The sequence below is a fragment of the Juglans microcarpa x Juglans regia genome, chromosome 5D (assembly GCF_004785595.1).
Source record: "Juglans microcarpa x Juglans regia isolate MS1-56 chromosome 5D, Jm3101_v1.0, whole genome shotgun sequence".
In the NCBI taxonomy this organism is placed as follows: Eukaryota; Viridiplantae; Streptophyta; class Magnoliopsida; order Fagales; family Juglandaceae; genus Juglans; species Juglans microcarpa x Juglans regia.
The window spans coordinates 10,668,369-10,688,706 of record NC_054602.1 but is presented as its reverse complement, the minus strand read 5'-3'; the positions used below and the strand labels follow the sequence as shown (position 1 = coordinate 10,688,706).

General features: G+C 38.8%; 2 protein-coding genes across 2 annotated transcripts; both read right to left on the bottom strand.

The window, feature by feature from the left end:
* Window positions 1-991: 991 nt before the first annotated feature.
* LOC121266171 (BES1/BZR1 homolog protein 3-like) lies at window positions 992-2,340 on the bottom strand. The gene is made up of 2 exons (XM_041169921.1): window positions 1,744-2,340; window positions 992-1,657 (listed from the first exon to the last, which is right to left on the bottom strand). Exons 1-2 carry the CDS (start codon window positions 2,074-2,076, stop codon window positions 1,241-1,243), a joined length of 750 nt encoding a protein of 249 aa, XP_041025855.1. The 5' UTR covers window positions 2,077-2,340; the 3' UTR covers window positions 992-1,240.
* A 2,640-nt stretch (window positions 2,341-4,980) lies between these two features.
* LOC121263995 (kxDL motif-containing protein 1-like) lies at window positions 4,981-8,787 on the bottom strand. Its single transcript, XM_041167011.1, has 3 exons — window positions 8,607-8,787; window positions 6,493-6,645; window positions 4,981-5,256 (listed from the first exon to the last, which is right to left on the bottom strand). The coding sequence occupies exons 1-3, from the start codon at window positions 8,720-8,722 to the stop codon at window positions 5,154-5,156; spliced, it is 372 nt and encodes a 123-aa protein (XP_041022945.1). The 5' UTR covers window positions 8,723-8,787; the 3' UTR covers window positions 4,981-5,153.
* Window positions 8,788-20,338: the final 11,551 nt, after the last annotated feature.

The following is a 20,338-nucleotide window of genomic DNA, read 5'->3' as shown; positions in this document are numbered from 1 at the left end:
AACAAGAAGAAAAATGCCCTAGAACAAGACCCTTTCTATATTTCTCTCATATCAAACTCAACTAATGTCTCGTTTTGTTATACAAATTATTTTATCTTATCTTATCTCGATAATTTTTTTAAATTTTCATACAAAATATAATAAATAATTCAATTTTTTTAAATTTCAAAATAAAAATAATATTATAATAATATTTTATTCAATTTTTAACTTTCATCTCATCTGTATAACTAAACGAGATCTAATTTGATCAAACTGAGACAATAGAAAGTCTATGTGGGAGAGTTGTCATTTGTCATTTTATAATTAATGCTATTATTGTGAACAGTAATTATCTTATATATACACATAAATAAAAAATCCTCACTTATGACAGAGAAATATGAAACAAACAAAGCAACCAACTTACAAAATAAACACCAAACCCAACAAATAGCATAAACCTCCACTAAAAACTACCAACGAATATAAGGTATATTCGGCCTCTCCAAATGCAACATACCCTTCAATTCTATAGGAAGCAGATTATAATCATTAAAAAACCTGTTCAACCCCTCCTCTCCATGCCTAGCCAGATAATCGGCCACCGTATTCCCTTTCCTAAATTGATGAGAAATAACTCTTCCCAGAGATCCCACAAATACCATATGCATGAACATGACTTGATTGAGTACATTAAATTATAAAATTTGTAGGGTAATTATATATATATATATATATATATTTTTTTTTAAGGAAATAATTAATTTTTTCCCAATAAATTAACGGAAAGTTTTCAAGTGCAGGCCAAATCATACGAACAGGCAGAGGATTTTTATATCTGAATCTTAAGAATTTAGTGTGGTCATTAGGTAGAGGGAATTCATTTTAATTTGTGCGTTGGAGATACAAACTTGTGAATAAGCTAAAGATTTCGTTTTTGTAAACTTCAGGGGGCATATGAATAATCAATATGGCAATATGCAATGGGATTGCACGACATCAAGGCAGAGGAAAAAATGAGCTAATAAAAACAGCACGTTTCTATCTGTGATTAAACAAAATGCATGGCTGCTTTGATTCTTTCGCCCCCACAATATATCTAGATTAACGGGTATCAATTCAGCCGGAAAGAACAAAAAAGTTGCAGAAAAAGAAGCACCCGGCCTTGTTATCACTTTCTGTATACTTCTGTCGTAGCCTACTAGTATTATATATATTGCAACCATTTTTAACTAGATCGAGGAAAAGCTTCAACTTTCTAAGCGCGCCGTAGAGGAGAACCCACGGGCGTGTTTTGGTTGGACGCCCTCGCTTCCTGCGCATACAACTGCTGAGGATTATATGTAGGTCCTAATCCCAATGGCCCACCACCGCCGGCGGACAAATTGGGGTGGTGGAGCCCACCGGTGAACCCTGATTCGTACATGTAGAGTTGATCAAGGGGAATGTCAGCGTCGGGCGAACGTCCAACGCCGCCGGAGACGAAGAGCGAACTTAGTATTGTCGGCTCACCACCGATTTTGTTGTTGCTGCTGTTGTTCATCGTAGACTCCCTTACCGGCGACGCTGTGGTTGAGCAATATTCTCCTCCGCTACCAACCACGACAGTGCTGCTCGGTGTTGTACTGTTGTTGCTCGTTCTCCACGACCCACAAAGCGGACAACAGCTCATACCCTTAAAAACAGAGAAGACCAAGATGTCCTCAGTAATGCTAGCTTAGTTTGGTCAGCGAGAGAGAAAATGGAAGGGAAAGAAGTTACGTTAGAAGAGCGGTAGGTGGTGCCGTCGGGCTGGACGATCCAGCCTGCCTCCTTGGCGAGCTCGCGGAGGACCTCGTTGATGTCGGCGCGAGGGGAGAGGTGGTAGCCGCCGTGCTTTCGCAAGCCGTGAAAGATGTTGGTGGTAATGGCCCTCCTCTGCCTCTCCCTCATCTTCGTCTTCTCCTTCTCGCTCTCCGTCCTCCCCACCGCTCCCGGTTTCCCAACAGATCTCTTCATGATCCCCAACGTGGTCCTTTGCTGTGCCCCACTACTCGCTTCTCCTCCCAACATCAACGCCTTTGCCTTTGCCTTACCCGCCGCCGCTTCCTTCATACTCTTCCTCTTTCACTGCTTCTCTTACTTTCTCTCCCGTTTCGTGTCTCTGTAACAGAGGAAGTCCAGCCACCTTTGTAGTTGAAGTGGACGGATGTTTTTAGGTAGTGATCGGACGGTTGGGGGAGAACCACGTGAGGTGGGGCATTTTGCAGTGGACGGTTGTGATGTGGGAAGAAGTATAGGGAGAATAGGAGGGGAATTTATGTATTCTCTCTTCTTTTTGCATGAGACGGGGAAGGTGCAGGAGTCACAAATGCGTGTTTCAGCCCCCCAGAGAGAGTGGGTTGTGCGCGTGAAGTGGGGCGATGATCGATATATATTAGAGGGGGACAATGAAGGAGGAGAAGGCTGATATGCAGGGCGGTTGGGCTGGCGGCCGAAACGACAGAGGGTACGTGATTGCGATCAGGCTATCTACTGACACTCGGATACAGAAACAGAGAGCTTTTTACTGCTGCAGATTTTGGTCTAGACTGATTCTGGAAAGTGTCAATAACAATATTAAAAATTCATTTTCAATGGCCTTTTTAAGGACCTATTGTATTCTAATTTACATATAATTACTAGGAAAATATAGACATATAACACTTTTTATATAAAAAAATTCAATTTACAATTTTAGTATAGACAATTTATTCCGCTGCATTTCACCCTAACTTTCTCACTCTTCTCCTTCCTTACCTACCTTACTGCCGCTCCTACTCACAAGTTCAAAGCTCAACCACATCGAAATTGTCACTCCACCTCTCTCTAGTCCTCATTGTTGCTCCACTCCTCTCTTCTCATCGCAAATAAGGCCTCGGTAATATTATCCCACTCTCTTTTGTTTGTGTTTGAATTGAGTTGTTGTATCTCACTATGGATTTCTACCTTTTCTGGTTTTTGGATATACAATTTGAGACTTGTTTTGTTGGTTTTTTATTTGAAGGTCTATAGTTTTGTGCTTGTGAATTTCATGCTCCATGAGCTTTTAGAATTTGAGGAAGATTATTGTGAGGGGCTGTTCCTAGTGTTAGGCCAGACCACGCGAACCTAGCCCACGTGATATGGAGAGGTCTAAGGACAACTTGACAGAATGAAATCAGTTCCTATTTTTGCAAGAACAAATCGACCCAGTATAAACACGACATAAAAAATTACCTTATATGATAACGTTGTTTTTAAAATTAAGAGTAAGCATATCATTACCCTTCTTTCAGTACTCTAAGATATCTTGTTGATTTTGATCCATTTTTATGAATAAAGGTAGGAGACAATTTTGAGAAGTGTATTGTCTCTCTCAGACTCTCTCTTTTCATTTTCTTTAAACTACCATTTTTGTACATACTACCAAACTCTTTCATCATTCTTTGGTCTCTTTTGTTCTAAGAAAAATTCTTTTCATCAGTCACTATTTACCATCTCAACTCCATTTCTTATGAAAAATACCTTCACATCTTATAAAAAACACCCCACATCTTATAAAAAGTTATAGGTATGAGACGTGTGATGTAAACACGATTTGTAGCATAACTTTTATTCTAAAATAAAATTTCCAACTAGTAGAAAGCAAATGCATCTTTCCTTAGTATGAGTTATGCTATACATAAATCCTATACTTTGTACATCACTTAAAAAATATGTGATTTTACTATTTTATTCTCATGTTTTATATTTCATATTTAATGAAATATAAGTATAAAAGAATAAATTCATATATTTTTAAGTGGTATACAAAAATGTGATATTTATATATAGAATTTTCATCTTTAAAATGGTATTTACAGCTGGGATCTCTAAACAGATGAGCCACCCTCTTGCAACTCAACCCATTTGGCAAATAAGTAACCATGACGAGACACTTTCTCAACAATGGAAGAGCAGCTCTCTATGCCATATCCAACTCTTTTAAGTAAAAAGCCAAAATAAATAAATAAATAATAGAAAATAAATAAATTTACGACTATTCAGTTTCTCCTTTATACAAAAGGTGTGTCTGTCATTTTTCAAAAAAAAAAGGAGATTTGGGGATATCTTGGTCATGAACTGACAGTAATCTCAACTCTTCTGCAATCATTGCAGAGAATAAAGAAGTCGAACATGCTACTTGAAAAGAGTCTAGAACCACGCGCCATCTTATCCGAGTGAGAACTGAAAACCCCATTTTGTATTATTTTACATTTCTCCTTCCTCTTTTTTTGTTTTGTTTTTGTCCCAAAAATGGCTCTCTCATTATTATTTTTTTTCTTCAGATAGCATAAAAAATTTCACAACAAAAAAGGGGTACATTTTTCATTGGAACTGTACGATTGAATGAATCTCTCGTGAAGCCTCCGCAATGGATGATCCTCTCTCACGGCCAAAATACTGTTATTGGAGGCATATACCCTAAAATTTAGAAGGTCTCCCAGTAATCATTTTAGTGAAATTATATTGGTTTCCAGGGTTCATATAATGCATTGAAGAAAGAAAAATATAGATCGTGAAGAAGATGAAGCCATTGATGCTAGGATTTTCATATTTTCATCTACATACATGTCTTGGAGCAAAGTAATGCATCTGCTCTTCGTGACAACTGCCACCATGAGAGTTCGTGTCTACAGAATACAGATTTTCCTTTCGACCGAGGGAATCATGTGTATCATAAGATCATGTCGATCTGCCAGCGTGTATTGAACTTTGCTTTTCTGGGGAGGAAATTCAGAAGGAAATCACGACGGAAAATGCAACAGTTTTTAATATTCTGAATAGATGCTGGATAAGTCCCTATTGCTTCAAAACACAATGAAAACAACTTCATTAATAGGCTTGGATTGGGGTTCCATTTTCTGTTATTCAGTCGACACACTTCAATAGTTATTTAGTACCTATTTCAAAGTATTTCCACCAAGAATCTGAGTAATCATTTAAATGATCAGAAAATTTATATGAAAACTGAAAATTATAGGCTTTTTCGAGCTCCAAAACTGCATGAAATGGTGAACATGAATCACGTCTGATCTAGAAGAGAGGACATTAGGTAAAAATAAACGTTTCTCCTACATTCTGTTTCACAAGTGGTAGCATGATACATGTTGCTGACAAATTGTCTCGTGTTACTGAGGCATTTCGAGGTCAGGTCTCCGGTCAAGTACTTCTCCTGTTGAACCATCTGGAAATGCATCTGGATAGGTGGCTATAATCCTTGATTTCATGCTCCTGTTAATAATGTATGCGTGTGAGGAGAGCATTAAAATATGAGAAGGCCAAGAGAATAAGGAATTGTACAAAGAAGACAACTTCAATCAAGATCATAAAATTGATCTAGGATGAATGGATGAAGGGTCTTGGCATAAGTGGCTTCCAATCAACACTACCATTGCATAACAAACTAACAAATAGTGTAAAAATTCAGTTATCAAGCAGTAGGTAAGAATGCACTAGACTTGATCAACAGAAAATATCCCACAGAACACGTAACATCTTTATCCACAGGATTTTAGGCAGGATAAAGTAAAATAAATTATATGCAGAAACTTGAACATTAGTTCCATTTCCTTGTACTACGAATGATCTTGGTGGGCTTGAATATACAAATGTCCTTTCCAAGCCCCAAGAGAAACTAATTGATCACCAAAGCATTTGTTTTCACGGTATTGAATTTGACTTCTAATGCGCACTTGGAAAAAAATAGAGTGGTTATAAACCATGTGAAACTGAGGAAAGCATCAAACCAAATTGACTAATTTCAGTCTGCTTCCTTGTTATCACTGTTATCCAAGGAAAAAAAAAAAAGTCGTCGGTTCAGTAGTACTTGTAGGTTTAAAAGTCTAAAAAACCACTTGAAGCCCAAACAAACCAATCGAACTATTATTTAATTTCAGATTATATTAGAATACGTGGGATCCTTTATGGGGATATACTGAATTGATGTGAATAGGACACCTAATAAAATCCTTGGGATGAATTACATCATAAACCAAAGAGCTTAACATTGATTTTTGGATTAGCTAGTATCAATCTCAATCCTATAGTTTCAGAATTTTAAATAGTCAGGGAGTTTGTTGCTTCTGATGCTCTCTTTACTCACTTGCCAATACTAATTAAAAGAAGCAGCAGAAGATGAACAGGGAAAGAGGAGGATTTGTTTTCTCTTCAGTTCTTCTTCAAATCACAAAAAATGATTTTGGAAGCCCTTGATTTTATGCTTAAGCGGTCTTACTCTCAAAGCGTAATAAATATTCTCTGTATTTCCCCAACAAAACCCTCCTCCTCATTCAAATATCTATTTAAGCATGAGGATCAAGTGCAGTCCATATGATTAAAATATCTCCCTAGAAATTATTAATCACATGTACTAAGAGGCAATAGAATAATTGACTCTATCCATAGCTTTCAGCAAGATTGACCAGTTGAAAGAATCAACATGGAACGAAAAATGAGTGTGATCTATACCTTAGTTTCTGAAATATGTAATCCAGATCCGACTTCATAGACCTTAAAAGACGTGTATTTCTAGAGAAGTCTCCAGAAACCTCAGCAAAACAATGCTCTGAATAATCATTAAAATGCGACAGGACAGCATTGCTGTCCTGCAATCTTCCCAATCTGCAATATGAGGTGCCAACGATAAAATCAGCAGAGGAAGAATGATTAGTAGATCTTCAGAGCTAGCTACCAAGTTAACAGATCTTCAGGGTGCTGGAGGAATTCATAATTTCAACTCATCTAAGATTCCTAAAAATATAAATATGCACATAGGGATGCTTGGCAAAAGAAGTTCCAGCAACTACATTTACTCTGTTACTCTCAATATATCTCTTCATGGTAATAATGGTTTAGAAATATGTCTCTTTCCATTAAAGACTGTTCCAAATGTATTTCCTACACGATCTAATTGCATCCTTCACTTTCAGCTTTAGCATGCAAAAAGTGAGGTTTGGATAGTGAGTTGAGATGAAAGTTGAATAAAATATTGTTAAAATATTATTTATTATTATTATTATTGTTTCGAGATTTAAAAAAGTTGAATTGTTTATTATATTTTGTGTAAAAGTTTAAAAAAGTTGTAATGATTAGATAGATGAGATGAGTTGAAACACTTCTTGTATCCAAACTGGGCCTAAAGTGGAAGTGCTATTAAACAGCGACAAAAGTGGGGCAGTCGATGTACACAAGCATACAAACGGGTGTCCCTCTCAAGAGAAAAAATCCTCAACATTAAGGTAAGAATCAAATAACACTCAAGTTGTTAATTATTAAGACTATGAGGTTCATAACCAACCAATGTTTGCATTATTGGCCAAAAATTTGGCCATTTTGGTTTGTCATCAGTTTCACTTTATATGAAGAAGGTACAAACATGCATAGCTTCTATATTACAGACTATATTATTTTAGTATATCCTCAACGGACTTCAAACAGAAGATCAAATCCTACATTGTTGTTCCCTAAACTATGCAGTATTTTGAATTCCATTTAATTTTCTTATTCTTTTTGTTGCATCAATTCTAGACCATGCTTTAGGTTTGAAAATGTCTCTAACCCAAAAACTATCCAAGCTACAAATATTTCATAGTTTAGGCAATAAAACATTGCTAAATCATCAAAGTTGCCCAAATTTCTTCTTTCTTCCTCTTTTTCCAGACATTTTGATTGTCTATATAGCATAGACATTATATGGAAGCTTCGCTCACTTTCAGAGATTCAAGTAATAAGAAATGGTTATTTCATAATGTTCTCATCAAATATAGCATCCACTTCCTTTTCCTCCTCATTGACATAGCCGTCTTATAGCTAATTGATACAACTTGGTTTTTATTTCCTTTACGGAGGATCAACACAATAGAATAGGATTTACTTTCTAATACATACTTTACTACCAATGAGATTTTCGTTTTCGAAAAACTGGGTTGGGGGGTGGGGGGGGGGGGGGGGGGGGGGGGGGGGGGGGGGGGGGGGGGGGGGGGGGGGGGGGGGGGGGGGGGGGGGGGTGTGTGCATGAGATGAGCAAACAATGATTGTACCGCCCCAGTGTTGAAATTGCTTGCACATTATAACAAACTAGATAATTTTCCCAGGGCTATTCCATCCCTAAGCAATTTTTCCTCCTTATTCGATATTTTCAATTAACATTAATCTCATACTCAGATAGAAGAATTTTTTCTCCGCGGGTTTATGAGCTATTATTAAATTAGGCACTTTTTCGTCGATTTGTAGCCTGACTTCTCTCAGTTTAACATTATTTGCAAAAGTTAATCACAATCGTAATCAATTAAAGTTATAACGAAATAAAACCTCTTCCCACGATTCTTTGGCATATTCATACACACCACATCATTCAATTTCCAATCATCCAATGCACATTTTACGAACTCTCAAAAAAGAAAAACCAACTGTAATAAGAAAATAGCAATATGATATCAAATACAGAATTTACACAAAAGAATTGGAAAAAACCATTGATGAAAAAATTAAAAGCATTAGAGAAAAAAAAGTATAAAGTTTGCTCAAATTTAAAGGTCAATCCAACAAACGTGCAGTGTAATCAACAGAAAGAGAAATGTTACATGAGGTTCTGCGATTGCTTGAGGGAGTCCAGATCCTCTGCGTTGATAAGAGTTTTGAATTCACGAGAGACCTCCTCAGAAGCCGCTCTTATCGGTTCTTTCTCCGTCTCCTCCATCTCCGATTGATCACAGTGAGACGCAGAAGCTGATGAAATGGAACCTTGGGCCGTCTATTCTGGGCTTCGTATTCGGACTGTTGTTGGTCTTTTCGTGAAAAGAGCTGGCAAAGGGAATGGGACATTAGATGGGCCTAGACCTAACATTACATACATGGGTTCTTCTACCCTAAAAAGTCTGTCCCACAAACATCTTCGACTCGTTTAGATGTTAAGAGTATTTTAAATCATTTGTAAATAATAATGAAATAATTTGTAAATGATAGTGAAATAGTATGTTATAACACCCAAGCCCAATCTTGGCCTAGGTCTATAGAGAAACCTAGTAACGGAGGAAAATGCCCCGTTTCTAGTAAGTGAGTTTATTTTATTTTATTTTTATTTCTCTTTTTTCTCCCCCACCCTTGACAGTTTCCTCACTTCCCATAATTTTCTCCCTCCCTAATCCTTCTCCTCTTCGTCACTCTCTTTTCCCTATTTTTCATCTTCCCGTTTCATCCTCATTCACGCCACTATACTACAATTCTTCCTCTCCACAATTGCCTTATGCCTTTCTGTGTCCCACTCCCTCACAAATTCTCTTTCTTTAGTTCTCTATGAGTTCCATTGCCCAGCCTCTCGTCACGACCAACAAGCCCAACGTAACATCCCAACTTAGAGTAGCCCCTTCACGTGTGGTAAGCAAAATCCCAAACAGATCCTCACGACAAGCAACAACCCACGGTCATAGAACCATGAAAGCAGCCACACCGTGCACTAGCTCCATGTAACACCCCGCATTTTAGTGTATTTTTACTAAATGATTATTTTTATTTATTTAAATTTTATTCTCGTATTTTAAAATTGGTTGAATTTTTAATGAGTTTATTTCTATGATTTTAATTGGTGGAAATTAATTTTTATGTGCTTTCTTAATATTTATTTATTGTTGTGCATTTAAATTTTTTTTCATATTTAATTAATTACCGTGGGATTTAATTATTTCAATTTGACTTTACCATTACGTTTAAATTATTTTATTTAACTTGTGGTTTTAAAATCGTTTCCGTTGGATCATTTTCGTGACCCAAGTTATGAGGATTGGACCTCATTTCTTTTCCCTCTATTTTTCTTTTCCTTTTCTTTTTCTTTTCTTCTTTTCTTTTTTTTTCTTTTCTTTTCTTTTCTCCTCCTGGCTTTCCTTCTCGCACGCGAGTTCTTCTCTCTCTCTCTCGCCGTGCGTTGGTCTCTTCCTCAGCCCGCCGCCGTGCGCCGGCGGTGGTCGACACCGCCCGGCTCCTTCGCTCCCCTGCCGCCGGCGACCAACCCCCATCAATTCCAGCTTCCCTCGAGCCGCCGTGAGTCTCTACGCACGGCTGGAAGCCGTGGCACTCTTTCCGCCGCTGCGCCGCCGTCGCACCACCATTGGCCACCATCTTCCTACCACATCATCCTCGACCTCTTAGCAACCCATTGGACCTAACCCCAGCTCCGATCCGTCACCGGTGAAGCCCCACCAAGCCCATTTCCGATTTGTGCATTTTTGGCCTAAAACCACCCCTTGCGCCGCCACCCACGGCAAACCACCACCACCACTAGCTTCACCGACCTCTCTAGGCCCTACCCTACCATTTTTGGGTCTTCGTTTGTCCTCGTTGAAAAGTGGGTATCTGTGACCCACGGCCACAGTGTATTTTACACTGTGGTGTTGCTCAGACATCACCACTTGCAGCTTCGTGATCCTCCGGAAATTATTATATTGCACTGTAAGTATTTCTCCAAAGAACTTTCGTAATTTAAATGTATTTTTGCACTAACCCATTTCACTGTATATTTGGCATGTCGGACTGAGTCCGAGGAGTTCGGGGGTCGGATGGATTTGTGATTGGAGTTGTTTGGTTGGATTTGATTGGATTGGTAATTGTTGGTTTGGATATTGTGTTGGTACATGTGCATTTCATTATTCCATGCATGATCATGTTTGTAAAGAAAACTGAGTTTTCGTGTATTGCATTCATGTTCATGTGATTTGAAAAGTTATGATTTTATGTGATAATATTTTTTGGATGCGTGTGTATCACGACCCCAAGCCGAGATGGGGTATTAACTCGGTGGAGCTCATCTGGTTACTCGGGAGCGGAATATACTGAGTAACGTCCCCTGGATTGTCGCCGGGCGACAATGGGATCGGACGAGATGGTCTCGTGCCGACTCCGTGGTCCTTCTGCTGGCGGGGACTAGAGGATGTCTGGCCACGTACGCGCTGGGCGCGGAACTGGGCATCGCTCGTTGCGTAGTGTGGGTGCTTGGCCATGTACGCGCTGGGCGCGGAACTGAGCACCGCTGCGAAGCCAGGACGTGCGGATGGTCCATAGGGGAGGCCATGGTGCATATGGAAATAATGCATGGTGCATTTGGAATTAATGCACTATTTTCTGGGAAAATAGTGCGAGTTGGTTTTTGGGTAAATCATTTTCTGGGAAAATGTTTTACGGATATTTTGGGCCAAAATGGGATTTTGGCGTGTGTTGGAAAATTATCATTTTCGGGAAAAATGATGTTTTGTGGAAAAATGCATATTTCATTATGTGCATGCATGTTAGTTGCATTTAATACATTTTATATTACGTTGTTATTTGAGGTCATACTTACCTGCGATACCATTTTGTGGTAACGCAGATTTTGATGCAGATGAGGAGGAGGAGGGCGAGCCTGAGAAGACGGCTCCGCCTGAGGAGTGATCTGGGATCACTCGTTTGTTTATTTCAAAACTATTGTAAAATTATTTTATGGATGACTGTATAACTGCTATTTAAATTTTTATTGATGTTTGATTGTAAATAAATTATGGTACTTAGTTGACTATCCGCTGCGTTATTTTATTTGTACACTGTTGCATGTACACACACTGGCACTTCGTTGGGATGTGTGATCGTGTTGTCACCATCCTGGCGTCTCAATCCCTGTGTATTTATATAAGGGGGATTGGGGGCGCCACAGGTGGTATCAGAGCAGTTCGGCTCTCGGTAAAACCACATGTCCCTTAGGATAGTACCAGAAAATTATTTTATTATTTTAAAATAATAAAATTTTTGTTTAAGTGGTGTAAGTTAAGTTATTTATTTTATATTATGAGTTTATTACTATTTTATTTTATGTTAATTGATGTTAATTGATGTTATTTGTTTTTATTGTTTTAATTAGTGTTTACCTTTGGTTGAGTATGGTTTTATTGGCTTTATTTATTTTATTGTATAATAATTCTGTTGTTTATTTATTTTAATGTATAATAATTTTGGTGTTTATTTATTTTATTGTATAATAATTTTGTTATTTATTTATTTATTTGTATGTCATTTTAATTTAATTGTTTTATTTTATGACGGATTATTTTATTGTTATATTTATTTTATGGTGAACTACTTCATTGGTTTTATGCATTTTGTCGTATGATTTTTTATTTATGGAATTTTATTTTATTTTGTTTGTTCGAAATTGAAAGGCGGGTTAAGGGTTATGTTATGACAGGAAGATGGTACGACTGAGAAGGCCATTGTTAGGCTTAAACATTGGTATAGTAGGCCTGAACTCTTGGTGATTGGTTGTTTTAATATCAAGGCTTGAACATCAGGGTCTGGGTGAACTCTTTGGATTAGGTACTCAAGTTGCTGCTAAGGAGGGGAATAGTTTTTAATTGCTTAGGATAATTGAGGATTTAGGTTCCGTAGAATTTAGGTAATGAGTCTTTGGGGTAGGAGGTTGTAAGTTCAACGAATGTCAATGTTAGACTTATGAGAAGTTCATCTAAGGTTTGTGGCCCCATAGTTTTTAGAAAATAAGTTAATGGGATTTAAGCTGGTAGGTTCAACAAGCAATTAAGAGATTACTTAGACTAGAAGTTTTTGATTTTGCCAACCTCGATAAGCAATTTGATAATATTTGGGGTTTTAAAATTTACAAGTTTTATAAAGAGAATGTTTTAGATTTGAGTTCATCAGTCTTGAGGATTTCAGGAAATGATTTATATCTGGGTTAAGGTTTTAGAATTGCAGAGTTGAATGGCTGAATTAAAATAGGATTGATCTGAGTTAAGTTACTGATATGATAATTTTTAGGGGAGAATTTATTTGGAGATGGAAGATATTGATCTAGTTCGGTTAATAATTGTTTTTAGCACGAGGTTACAGTGTCAGGTTGAGGATTTAATTTATATCAATTTTAAGGATAATAGATAGAGACGATTTAAGAAATGATTCTTATTGATTTCGAGGATATAGGTTTAGTGATGGAAATGGTAATGATGATCACTTGCACATTTGGAGCATTTTTGGTTTTGGCTAAGGGTGCATGTGATCGATGCATGGTAGTGGTGAGTATTTATGCATATTTCGAAGAGTTCAGGTCCTAGTCTCATTTTGGTTTGAAAGAAGTGGTTTTGGTAGGTGTGGAAGAGGAGTCGACACAATAGTAGTAATTCAAGAGACTTTGGTTTGGAGTTTTTGGGGAGTTGATCGAAGTGTACAATTGAAGTGGGTTACTCAATGAATCATGGTTGGGAATAGTTATTGTGATTATCTTCAGGAATTAATTGTGACTTGAGGTTACCTAGGAATTTAAATTTTAAGGTTATACTTTTTTTGGAGATTGAGCATCCAGTTGGTTGAATTAAGGACATTGTTATTTAACTTGAAGAGAGATTGATGGGTCGTCATATTTGGTGTATGATAAGATCTTGGAAGTTGAAGTTTAGACGTTAGCGATGAATAATATGATCAAGTATGTGAGTTAATAAAGCATTAGGATCCCTGGGTGCCTTGCAATGGCTTTTGGTAGATTAAAGATTTGATCAGTATGGTTTGCCCTGAGGTTTAATAGTGATGTGCTATTGAAGGAACTAGTTGTGTTAATACTAGCTTATTGGAGTAGAAATAGGTGGGCGAGTTACCAAGGAGGTTTTGTTAATGTTTTGATGAATTCAATAGTGGTTCGTTGTGAGTTTAGTCACCGTTAGATTAGATGATGTTTAGAATGTAGATGGTGAGCTTTCGGGTTTAGGTTGTTAGGTAGAAGTCTCTAGGCACTCTTTTTGATTCGCTAGGTTGGAATTGAGTCTTTTAAAGTATGTTTCTTATCTTAGAGGAGATGAGTGTATTTTGGGTTGAGGTTGTTTATTTTCAATTTGGGATGCTGAGGTTGTTTGATATTGGGTTTCTCTCTTTGATCATAGTTGTATTTTATAGAATTTGATTTTGATCAAGGCAGCAGAAGTTAATTGAGGAATTTGAGTTATAACTCGTGGTTTTGGGAGAGAGAGTGTTTTTCTACCAAATTGTGATAAGGGTTTTGGTTAGTAGGAATGGAGCCACCTTGTACTCTTGGTGTTAGTTTCATGAGGACGTAAGTTTTATGCATGTGGCGAATATCAGAGTGCGCAGCAGAAGCGTGGTATTTTTGTTGTAGTCAGGAGTTCAAATTGTGCTGATTTGAAGAATTAATGGTGACTTGAATCTTGAGAAGATACTTGTAATTGGAGATTAATCATTTAGTTGTGCAATTTGTTATTGATGGTTAACATTGGAAGTGGCTATTAGGTTTTTAATAGTAGAATTCCATGAAGGTTTAGAAGTTGGAGCATGGGAATTGATTGAGGTTGGCACATATTATTGTATGGATCTATTGATCATTGGAATTTATTGGATGTTGTATTAAGGTTCTCGAGGAAATGAGATTTTTGGATAGCAGTCACTCTAGGAATACTGGTCGTGATGTGTCATTGGGGGACTAAAACGAGTATATTGGATATTGCCATGTTCATTGAGAAATGTACCACGTGCCGTTTAGTTAAGGTTGAGCATCAAGGTAGACTTCAACCTCTCCCTATTCCAGAGTGGAAGTGGGATGATATTTCTATGGATTTTGTGGTAGGGTTGCCGAGGACTTCTAGTGGGAAGAACTCAATTTGGGTGATTGTGGATCGGTTGACCAAGAGTGCCTATTTCTTGCCTGTTAATAATACTGACTCGTTGGGTAAGTTGACTCGGTTATATGTCAAGGAGATAGTTCAAGGAATGAAGGATCAAGTTCAGTTTATAAGGACTAAAATGGCGGAAGCGCAAAATCGCCAGAAGAGTTATGCAGATACAAGAAGAAGAGACTTATCCTTTGAAGTAGGTGATTGAGTTTATCTTAAAGTCTCTCCTATGAAAGGCGTTAAGCGCTTTGGTAAGAAAGGAAAGCTTAGTCCAAGATATGTTGGCCATTTTCAGATCGTAGAGAAGGTTGGGCTTGTTGCTTATAGAGTGGCCTTGCCGGACTATTTTGGCGGTATGTTCTTAGTTTGCTCTTAGTTGAATCTTATTCCTGTCTTAGTCTTAATGTTGACCTTGCCAATTTCGAGGACGAAATTTTATTTAAGGGGGGGAGGATGTAACACCCCGCATTTTAGTGTATTTTTACTAAAGGATTATTTTTATTTATTTAAATTTTATTCTCGTATTTTAAAATTGGTTGGATTTTTAATGAGTTTATTTCTATGATTTTAATTGGTGGAAATTAATTTTTATGTGCTTTCTTAATATTTATTTATTGTTGTGCATTTCAATTGTTTTTCATATTTAATTAATTACCGTGGGATTTAATTATTTTAATTTGACTTTACCATTACGTTTAAATTATTTTATTTAACTTGTGGTTTTAAAATCGTTTCCGTTGGATCATTTTCGTGACCCAAGTTATGAGGATTGGACCTCATTTCTTTTCCCTCTATTTTTCTTTTCCTTTTCTTTTTCTTTTCTGCTTTTCTTTTTTTTTCTTTTCTTTTCTTTTCTCCTCCTGGCTTTCCTTCTCGCGCGCGAGTTCTTCTCTCTCTCTCTCGTCGTGCGTTGGTCTCTTCCCCAGCCCGCCGCCGTGCGCCGGCGGTGGTCGACACCGCCCGGCTCCTTCGCTCCCCCTGCCGCCGGCGACCAACCCCCATCAATTCCAGCTTCCCTCGAGCCGCCGTGAGTCTCTACACACGGCTGGAAGCCGCGGCACTCTTTCCGCCGCTGCGCCGCCGTCGCACCACCATTGGCCACCATCTTCCTACCACATCATCCTCGACCTCTTAGCAACCCATTGGACCCAACCCCAGCTCCGATCCGTCACCGGTGAAGCCCCACCAAGCCCATTTCCGATTTGTGCATTTTTGGCCTAAAACCACCCCTTGCGCCGCCACCCACGGCAAACCACCACTACCACTAGCTTCACCGACCTCTCTAGGCCCTACCCTACCATTTTTGGGTCTTCGTTTGTCCTTGTTGAAAAGTGGGTATCTGTGACCCACGGCCACAGTGTATTTTAACTGTGGTGTTGCTCAGACATCACCACTTGCAGCTTCGTGATCCTCCGAAAATTATTATATTGCACTGTAAGTATTTCTCCAAAGAACTTTCGTAATTTAAATGTATTTTTGCACTAACCCATTTCACTGTATATTTGGCATGCCGGACTGAGTCCGAGGAGTTCGGGGGTCGGATGGATTTGTGATTGGAGTTATTTGGTTGGATTTGATTGGATTGGTAATTGTTAGTTTGGATATTGTGTTGGTACATGTGCATTTCATTATTCCATGCATGATCATGTTTGTAAAGAAAACTGGGTTTTCGTGTATTGCATTCATGTTCATGTGATTTGAAAAGCTATGATTTTATGTGATAATATTTTTTGGATGCGTGTGTATCACGACCCCAAGCCGAGATGGGGTATTAACTCGGTGGAGCTCCTCTGGTTACTCGGGAGCGGAATATACTGAGTAACGTCCCCTGGATTGTCGCCGGGCGACAATGGGATCGGACGAGATGGTCTCGTGCCGACTCCGTGGTACTTCTGCTTGCGGGGACTAGAGGATGTCTGGCCACGTACGCGCTGGGCGCGGAACTGGGCATCGCTCGTTGCGTAGTGTGGGTGCTTGGCCATGTACGCGCTGGGTGCGGAACTGAGCACCGCTGCGAAGCCAGGACGTGCGGATGGTCCATAGGGGAGGCCATGGTGCATATGAAAATAATGCATGGTGCATTTGGAATTAATGCACTATTTTCTGGGAAAATAGTGCGAGTTGGTTTTTGGGTAAATCATTTTCTGGGAAAATGTTTTACGGATATTTTGGGCCAAAATGAGATTTTGGCGTGTGTTGGAAAATTATCATTTTCGGGAAAAATGATGTTTTGTGGAAAAATGCATATTTCATCATGTGCATGCATGTTAGTTGCATTTAATACATTTTATATTACGTTGTTATTTGAGGTCATACTTACCTGCGATACCATTTTGTGGTAACGCAGATTTTGATGCAGATGAGGAGGAGGAGGGCGAGCCTGAGGAGACGGCTCCGCCTGAGGAGTGATCTGGGATCACTCGTTTGTTTATTTCAAAACTATTGTAAAATTATTTTATGGATGACTGTATAACTGCTATTTAAATTTTTATTGATGTTTGATTGTAAATAAATTCTGATACTTAGTTGACTATCCGCTGCGTTATTTTATTTGTACACTGTTGCATGTACACACACTGGCACTTCGTTGGGATGTGTGATCGTGTTGTCACCATCCTGGCGTCTCAATCCCTGTGTATTTATATAAGGGGGATTGGGGGCGCCACACTCCACGTATAACAACCCACGCTACCCAACGAGAGACCAACGCCCATGCATCATCGCCCTCTACCCACTTGTCAAAACCCCAAGTCTAGTGGCCCATGACCAAGCGGTTAGCCATGCCATGACAAGCCTTACGAGCCCATGGCTGATGCCTTGACACTGTCATTAACAAGGTTGGACAACCTCACGACCCATGCCTTGACACTGCTGTTGACATGGCTCGACAGCCCCACATGTCAGGCCTCGACACTGTCACTGACATGCCTTGATAGCCCCTTAACATTGTTGCTTACATGCCTTGACAGTCTAACATCATCCCCACAGGCAAGCCATGGCCCTTGCCATAACAGCCCTGCAGTCCTGCCATGGCACACCCAAGACGCGCAGCGAGGCTAGTGACAAACCCACCCAATGCTCGCGCCCAGCAATAGGCCAGCGCAAGACCAGCGTCTAGGCCCTTTGCCTGGGCCATGTCATAACAACAACACAGCCCAACGCCCAGGCCTATGCCTGAGCCATGCCAGCCTCACGCCAGCAGTCATGCCTATGATCCATGCCATGGGCCAACCTAGGCCACCAAAGGCCAATATATGCCATAGTACATCATGGGGCCCACCCAGGACCTAATTTACAAGGGGCTTTTTACGGTTTCCCACTTATGTTATTGTTTTAAATAGGACCTTAGACATTCATTTTATATCATTTGACAATTTCCTTTGTGGACGACTTGTTTGTTCTTAAGATCATTTTCAGTGCCCTTACACTTGGGCTACTTGGGTGCAATTGGTAAATCCCAAGGAAAGAAGCATTACCTTGCAATTTGTGAATATGTATTGTTCCATTTATCCATCCATTTATCTATCTTATGTTTCATCACCTTCTAATTCTTGAATAGGTATTGAATCTTTTATCCATCTTTTGCATATTTTCCATTCTCCATTTCATTTCCAAATTATCCATAGATTGTTTTTATATTTTCTAGTTTGTTCATATATTTTCTTGCATTTTCCCGCATATCAAACATATCCTAAGTCTTATTCTTCATATTCTTTGATTTCTCAAATATCCATACATATAAAAAATAAAGTCTTCATCTTTCCCTTGTTATCAAAGACCGAATCCACTTCATATATATTCCACCAATTGCCATAGCTGAAATTCTCATTGCATCTATCATTTCATACACATATCTTGCCTTAGTTGAAAATCCTAGCCTTCCATAAGGATTTCCTAAATATTAGGAATTCTAACCCTCCTTTGCAATTCCTACATTTTAGGATCATATCTTGGCCTAATCAAAACCCTAATTCATCTTATCTTAGCCAATCCTTAGATTCAAGGAACAACCCTAGACTCATTCAAGCACCACCAAATCCTTCATTTCCAAGGCTTAGTTGAATTTTCATCATCCCTAAATTCAAGGAACAACCCTAGATTCATTCAAGTACCACCAAATCCTTCATTTCCAAGCCTTAGCCGAATTCCCATCATCCCTAAATTGCCTCCTACAATTTAGGAGTCCTAGCCTCACTCATCCACATCCTTCCAAACTCTAGCAACTCATTCTACATGCCAACCCTAATCCAACTCCTTCCAATTTCGTAATCCCCCTTAGCTGCCATCCAAACCCTAGCCTAACTTCACCATACCAATCATAAACATCACCTAAGTGGCGCCAACATCAAGAGTCATCATCAAGTGTGCTACATTACATCAAACACATAAATTTATCACTTAGATCACCACAATTCATCATCATCATCAATTCCACCACTAAACACATACCTCAATCAACCTAGGGACCCTCCATTGCCACAATTCGTTCAAAGCCAAGCAAGTTAGCAAGAGACAATCGGTCAACACAAGGCAAGGCAAGTTAGCGGACTTTAATGTTTAGGGACTAGACCGAGGTCCCTAACACCATTGCCCACCTCTACGTTGTTCCAAGTTGTAACACCTCTCGCCGAAAGCCCTCAGGTTGTCGTTGAGTTGCACATCCAATCATTCCCTTCACATTGCCAACCGCCTGTCCAGCAAGCAAACTTATTACTCCCTCATTTGTAACACTATCGCGTAGCTATTTCCGCCACTTCCACCTAGTTAATACCATAACCCTGCACTGTGAACCACCAAAAACCACCAAACCAGCCCACATGATACTGACGTAGCCTCTGTTTTCATATAATGAAAACATAGTAATCTTCATGCCACGAAAAATTGCAACTAACGCCACATCGTAAGACTCGCAACCAACAACCACCAGAAGGTGTCGCACATCTCCTTCGTAGGCCTTTCCATCCATACCTGTGCGTGGTAAGTCAAAAACTTGCTCAAACCAAGAGCAATCAATTGGCCACCGTAGACCATCACATGATGTAGGAGTGCTCATGTTGCCACAGAAAATCATCGGTCATTACCTCCCATCAACCTCACACAGCACTGTGTTAGTTGAAAATGAAATAAACCAACTAAACAAAAACCCAATCTACTACAACCTAAGGCCCAAAATAATATTTTTAACATCAAAAGTTAGGGAACACGTGTCAAGGAATAAGGGTAGTAAGGTCATGAGGCTTCACAAATCTGGGGTATTCTTTGCTTATTTAGTAAAGGTTAAAACATAAGGCATAAATGAAGAAAATAGACAACCTTGACTGAAGGAAGGAGGATCGCGCAACATACTCACCGAGAGAAAAAAGGAACCTTGCGATAGAGCCGGTGCAACGATAAATCTGTTGGCTGGGTGTGATAAGAGTTTTTTTTTTTTGGTTTTGTTACTTCACGTTAATTAAACTCTTTAATTTTACATAAACCTATTTTCTTAAGAAATTATTTAAGAGTTTCTTTAAAAATATATTATTAAGTGTTAAATTAAGATTTGAATATAGTAATAATTTACAAGATTGCTTTATATTAAGTATAGTTTAGCCATTGTTTATGAACTAAATGTTTACACCAATATTTTTTTTATATAAATTGGAAATAGGTTATAATATTAGTAT

Bases quoted from the DNA above. Each gene is read 5' to 3' on its own strand.
- LOC121266171 (XM_041169921.1), bottom strand. From the start codon at position 2,076: ATGAAGGAAGCGGCGGCGGGTAAGGCAAAGGCAAAGGCGTTGATGTTG. The intron at 1,658-1,743 runs GTAACTTCTTTC...TCTGTTTTTAAG, and splicing joins CCACCTACCGCTCTTCTAAC to GGTATGAGCTGTTGTCCGCT.
- LOC121263995 (XM_041167011.1), bottom strand. From the start codon at position 8,722: ATGGAGGAGACGGAGAAAGAACCGATAAGAGCGGCTTCTGAGGAGGTC. The intron at 6,646-8,606 runs GTAACATTTCTC...CTCATATTGCAG, and splicing joins AAGCAATCGCAGAACCTCAT to ATTGGGAAGATTGCAGGACA. The intron at 5,257-6,492 runs GTATAGATCACA...CATTATTAACAG, and splicing joins TACATATTTCAGAAACTAAG to GAGCATGAAATCAAGGATTA.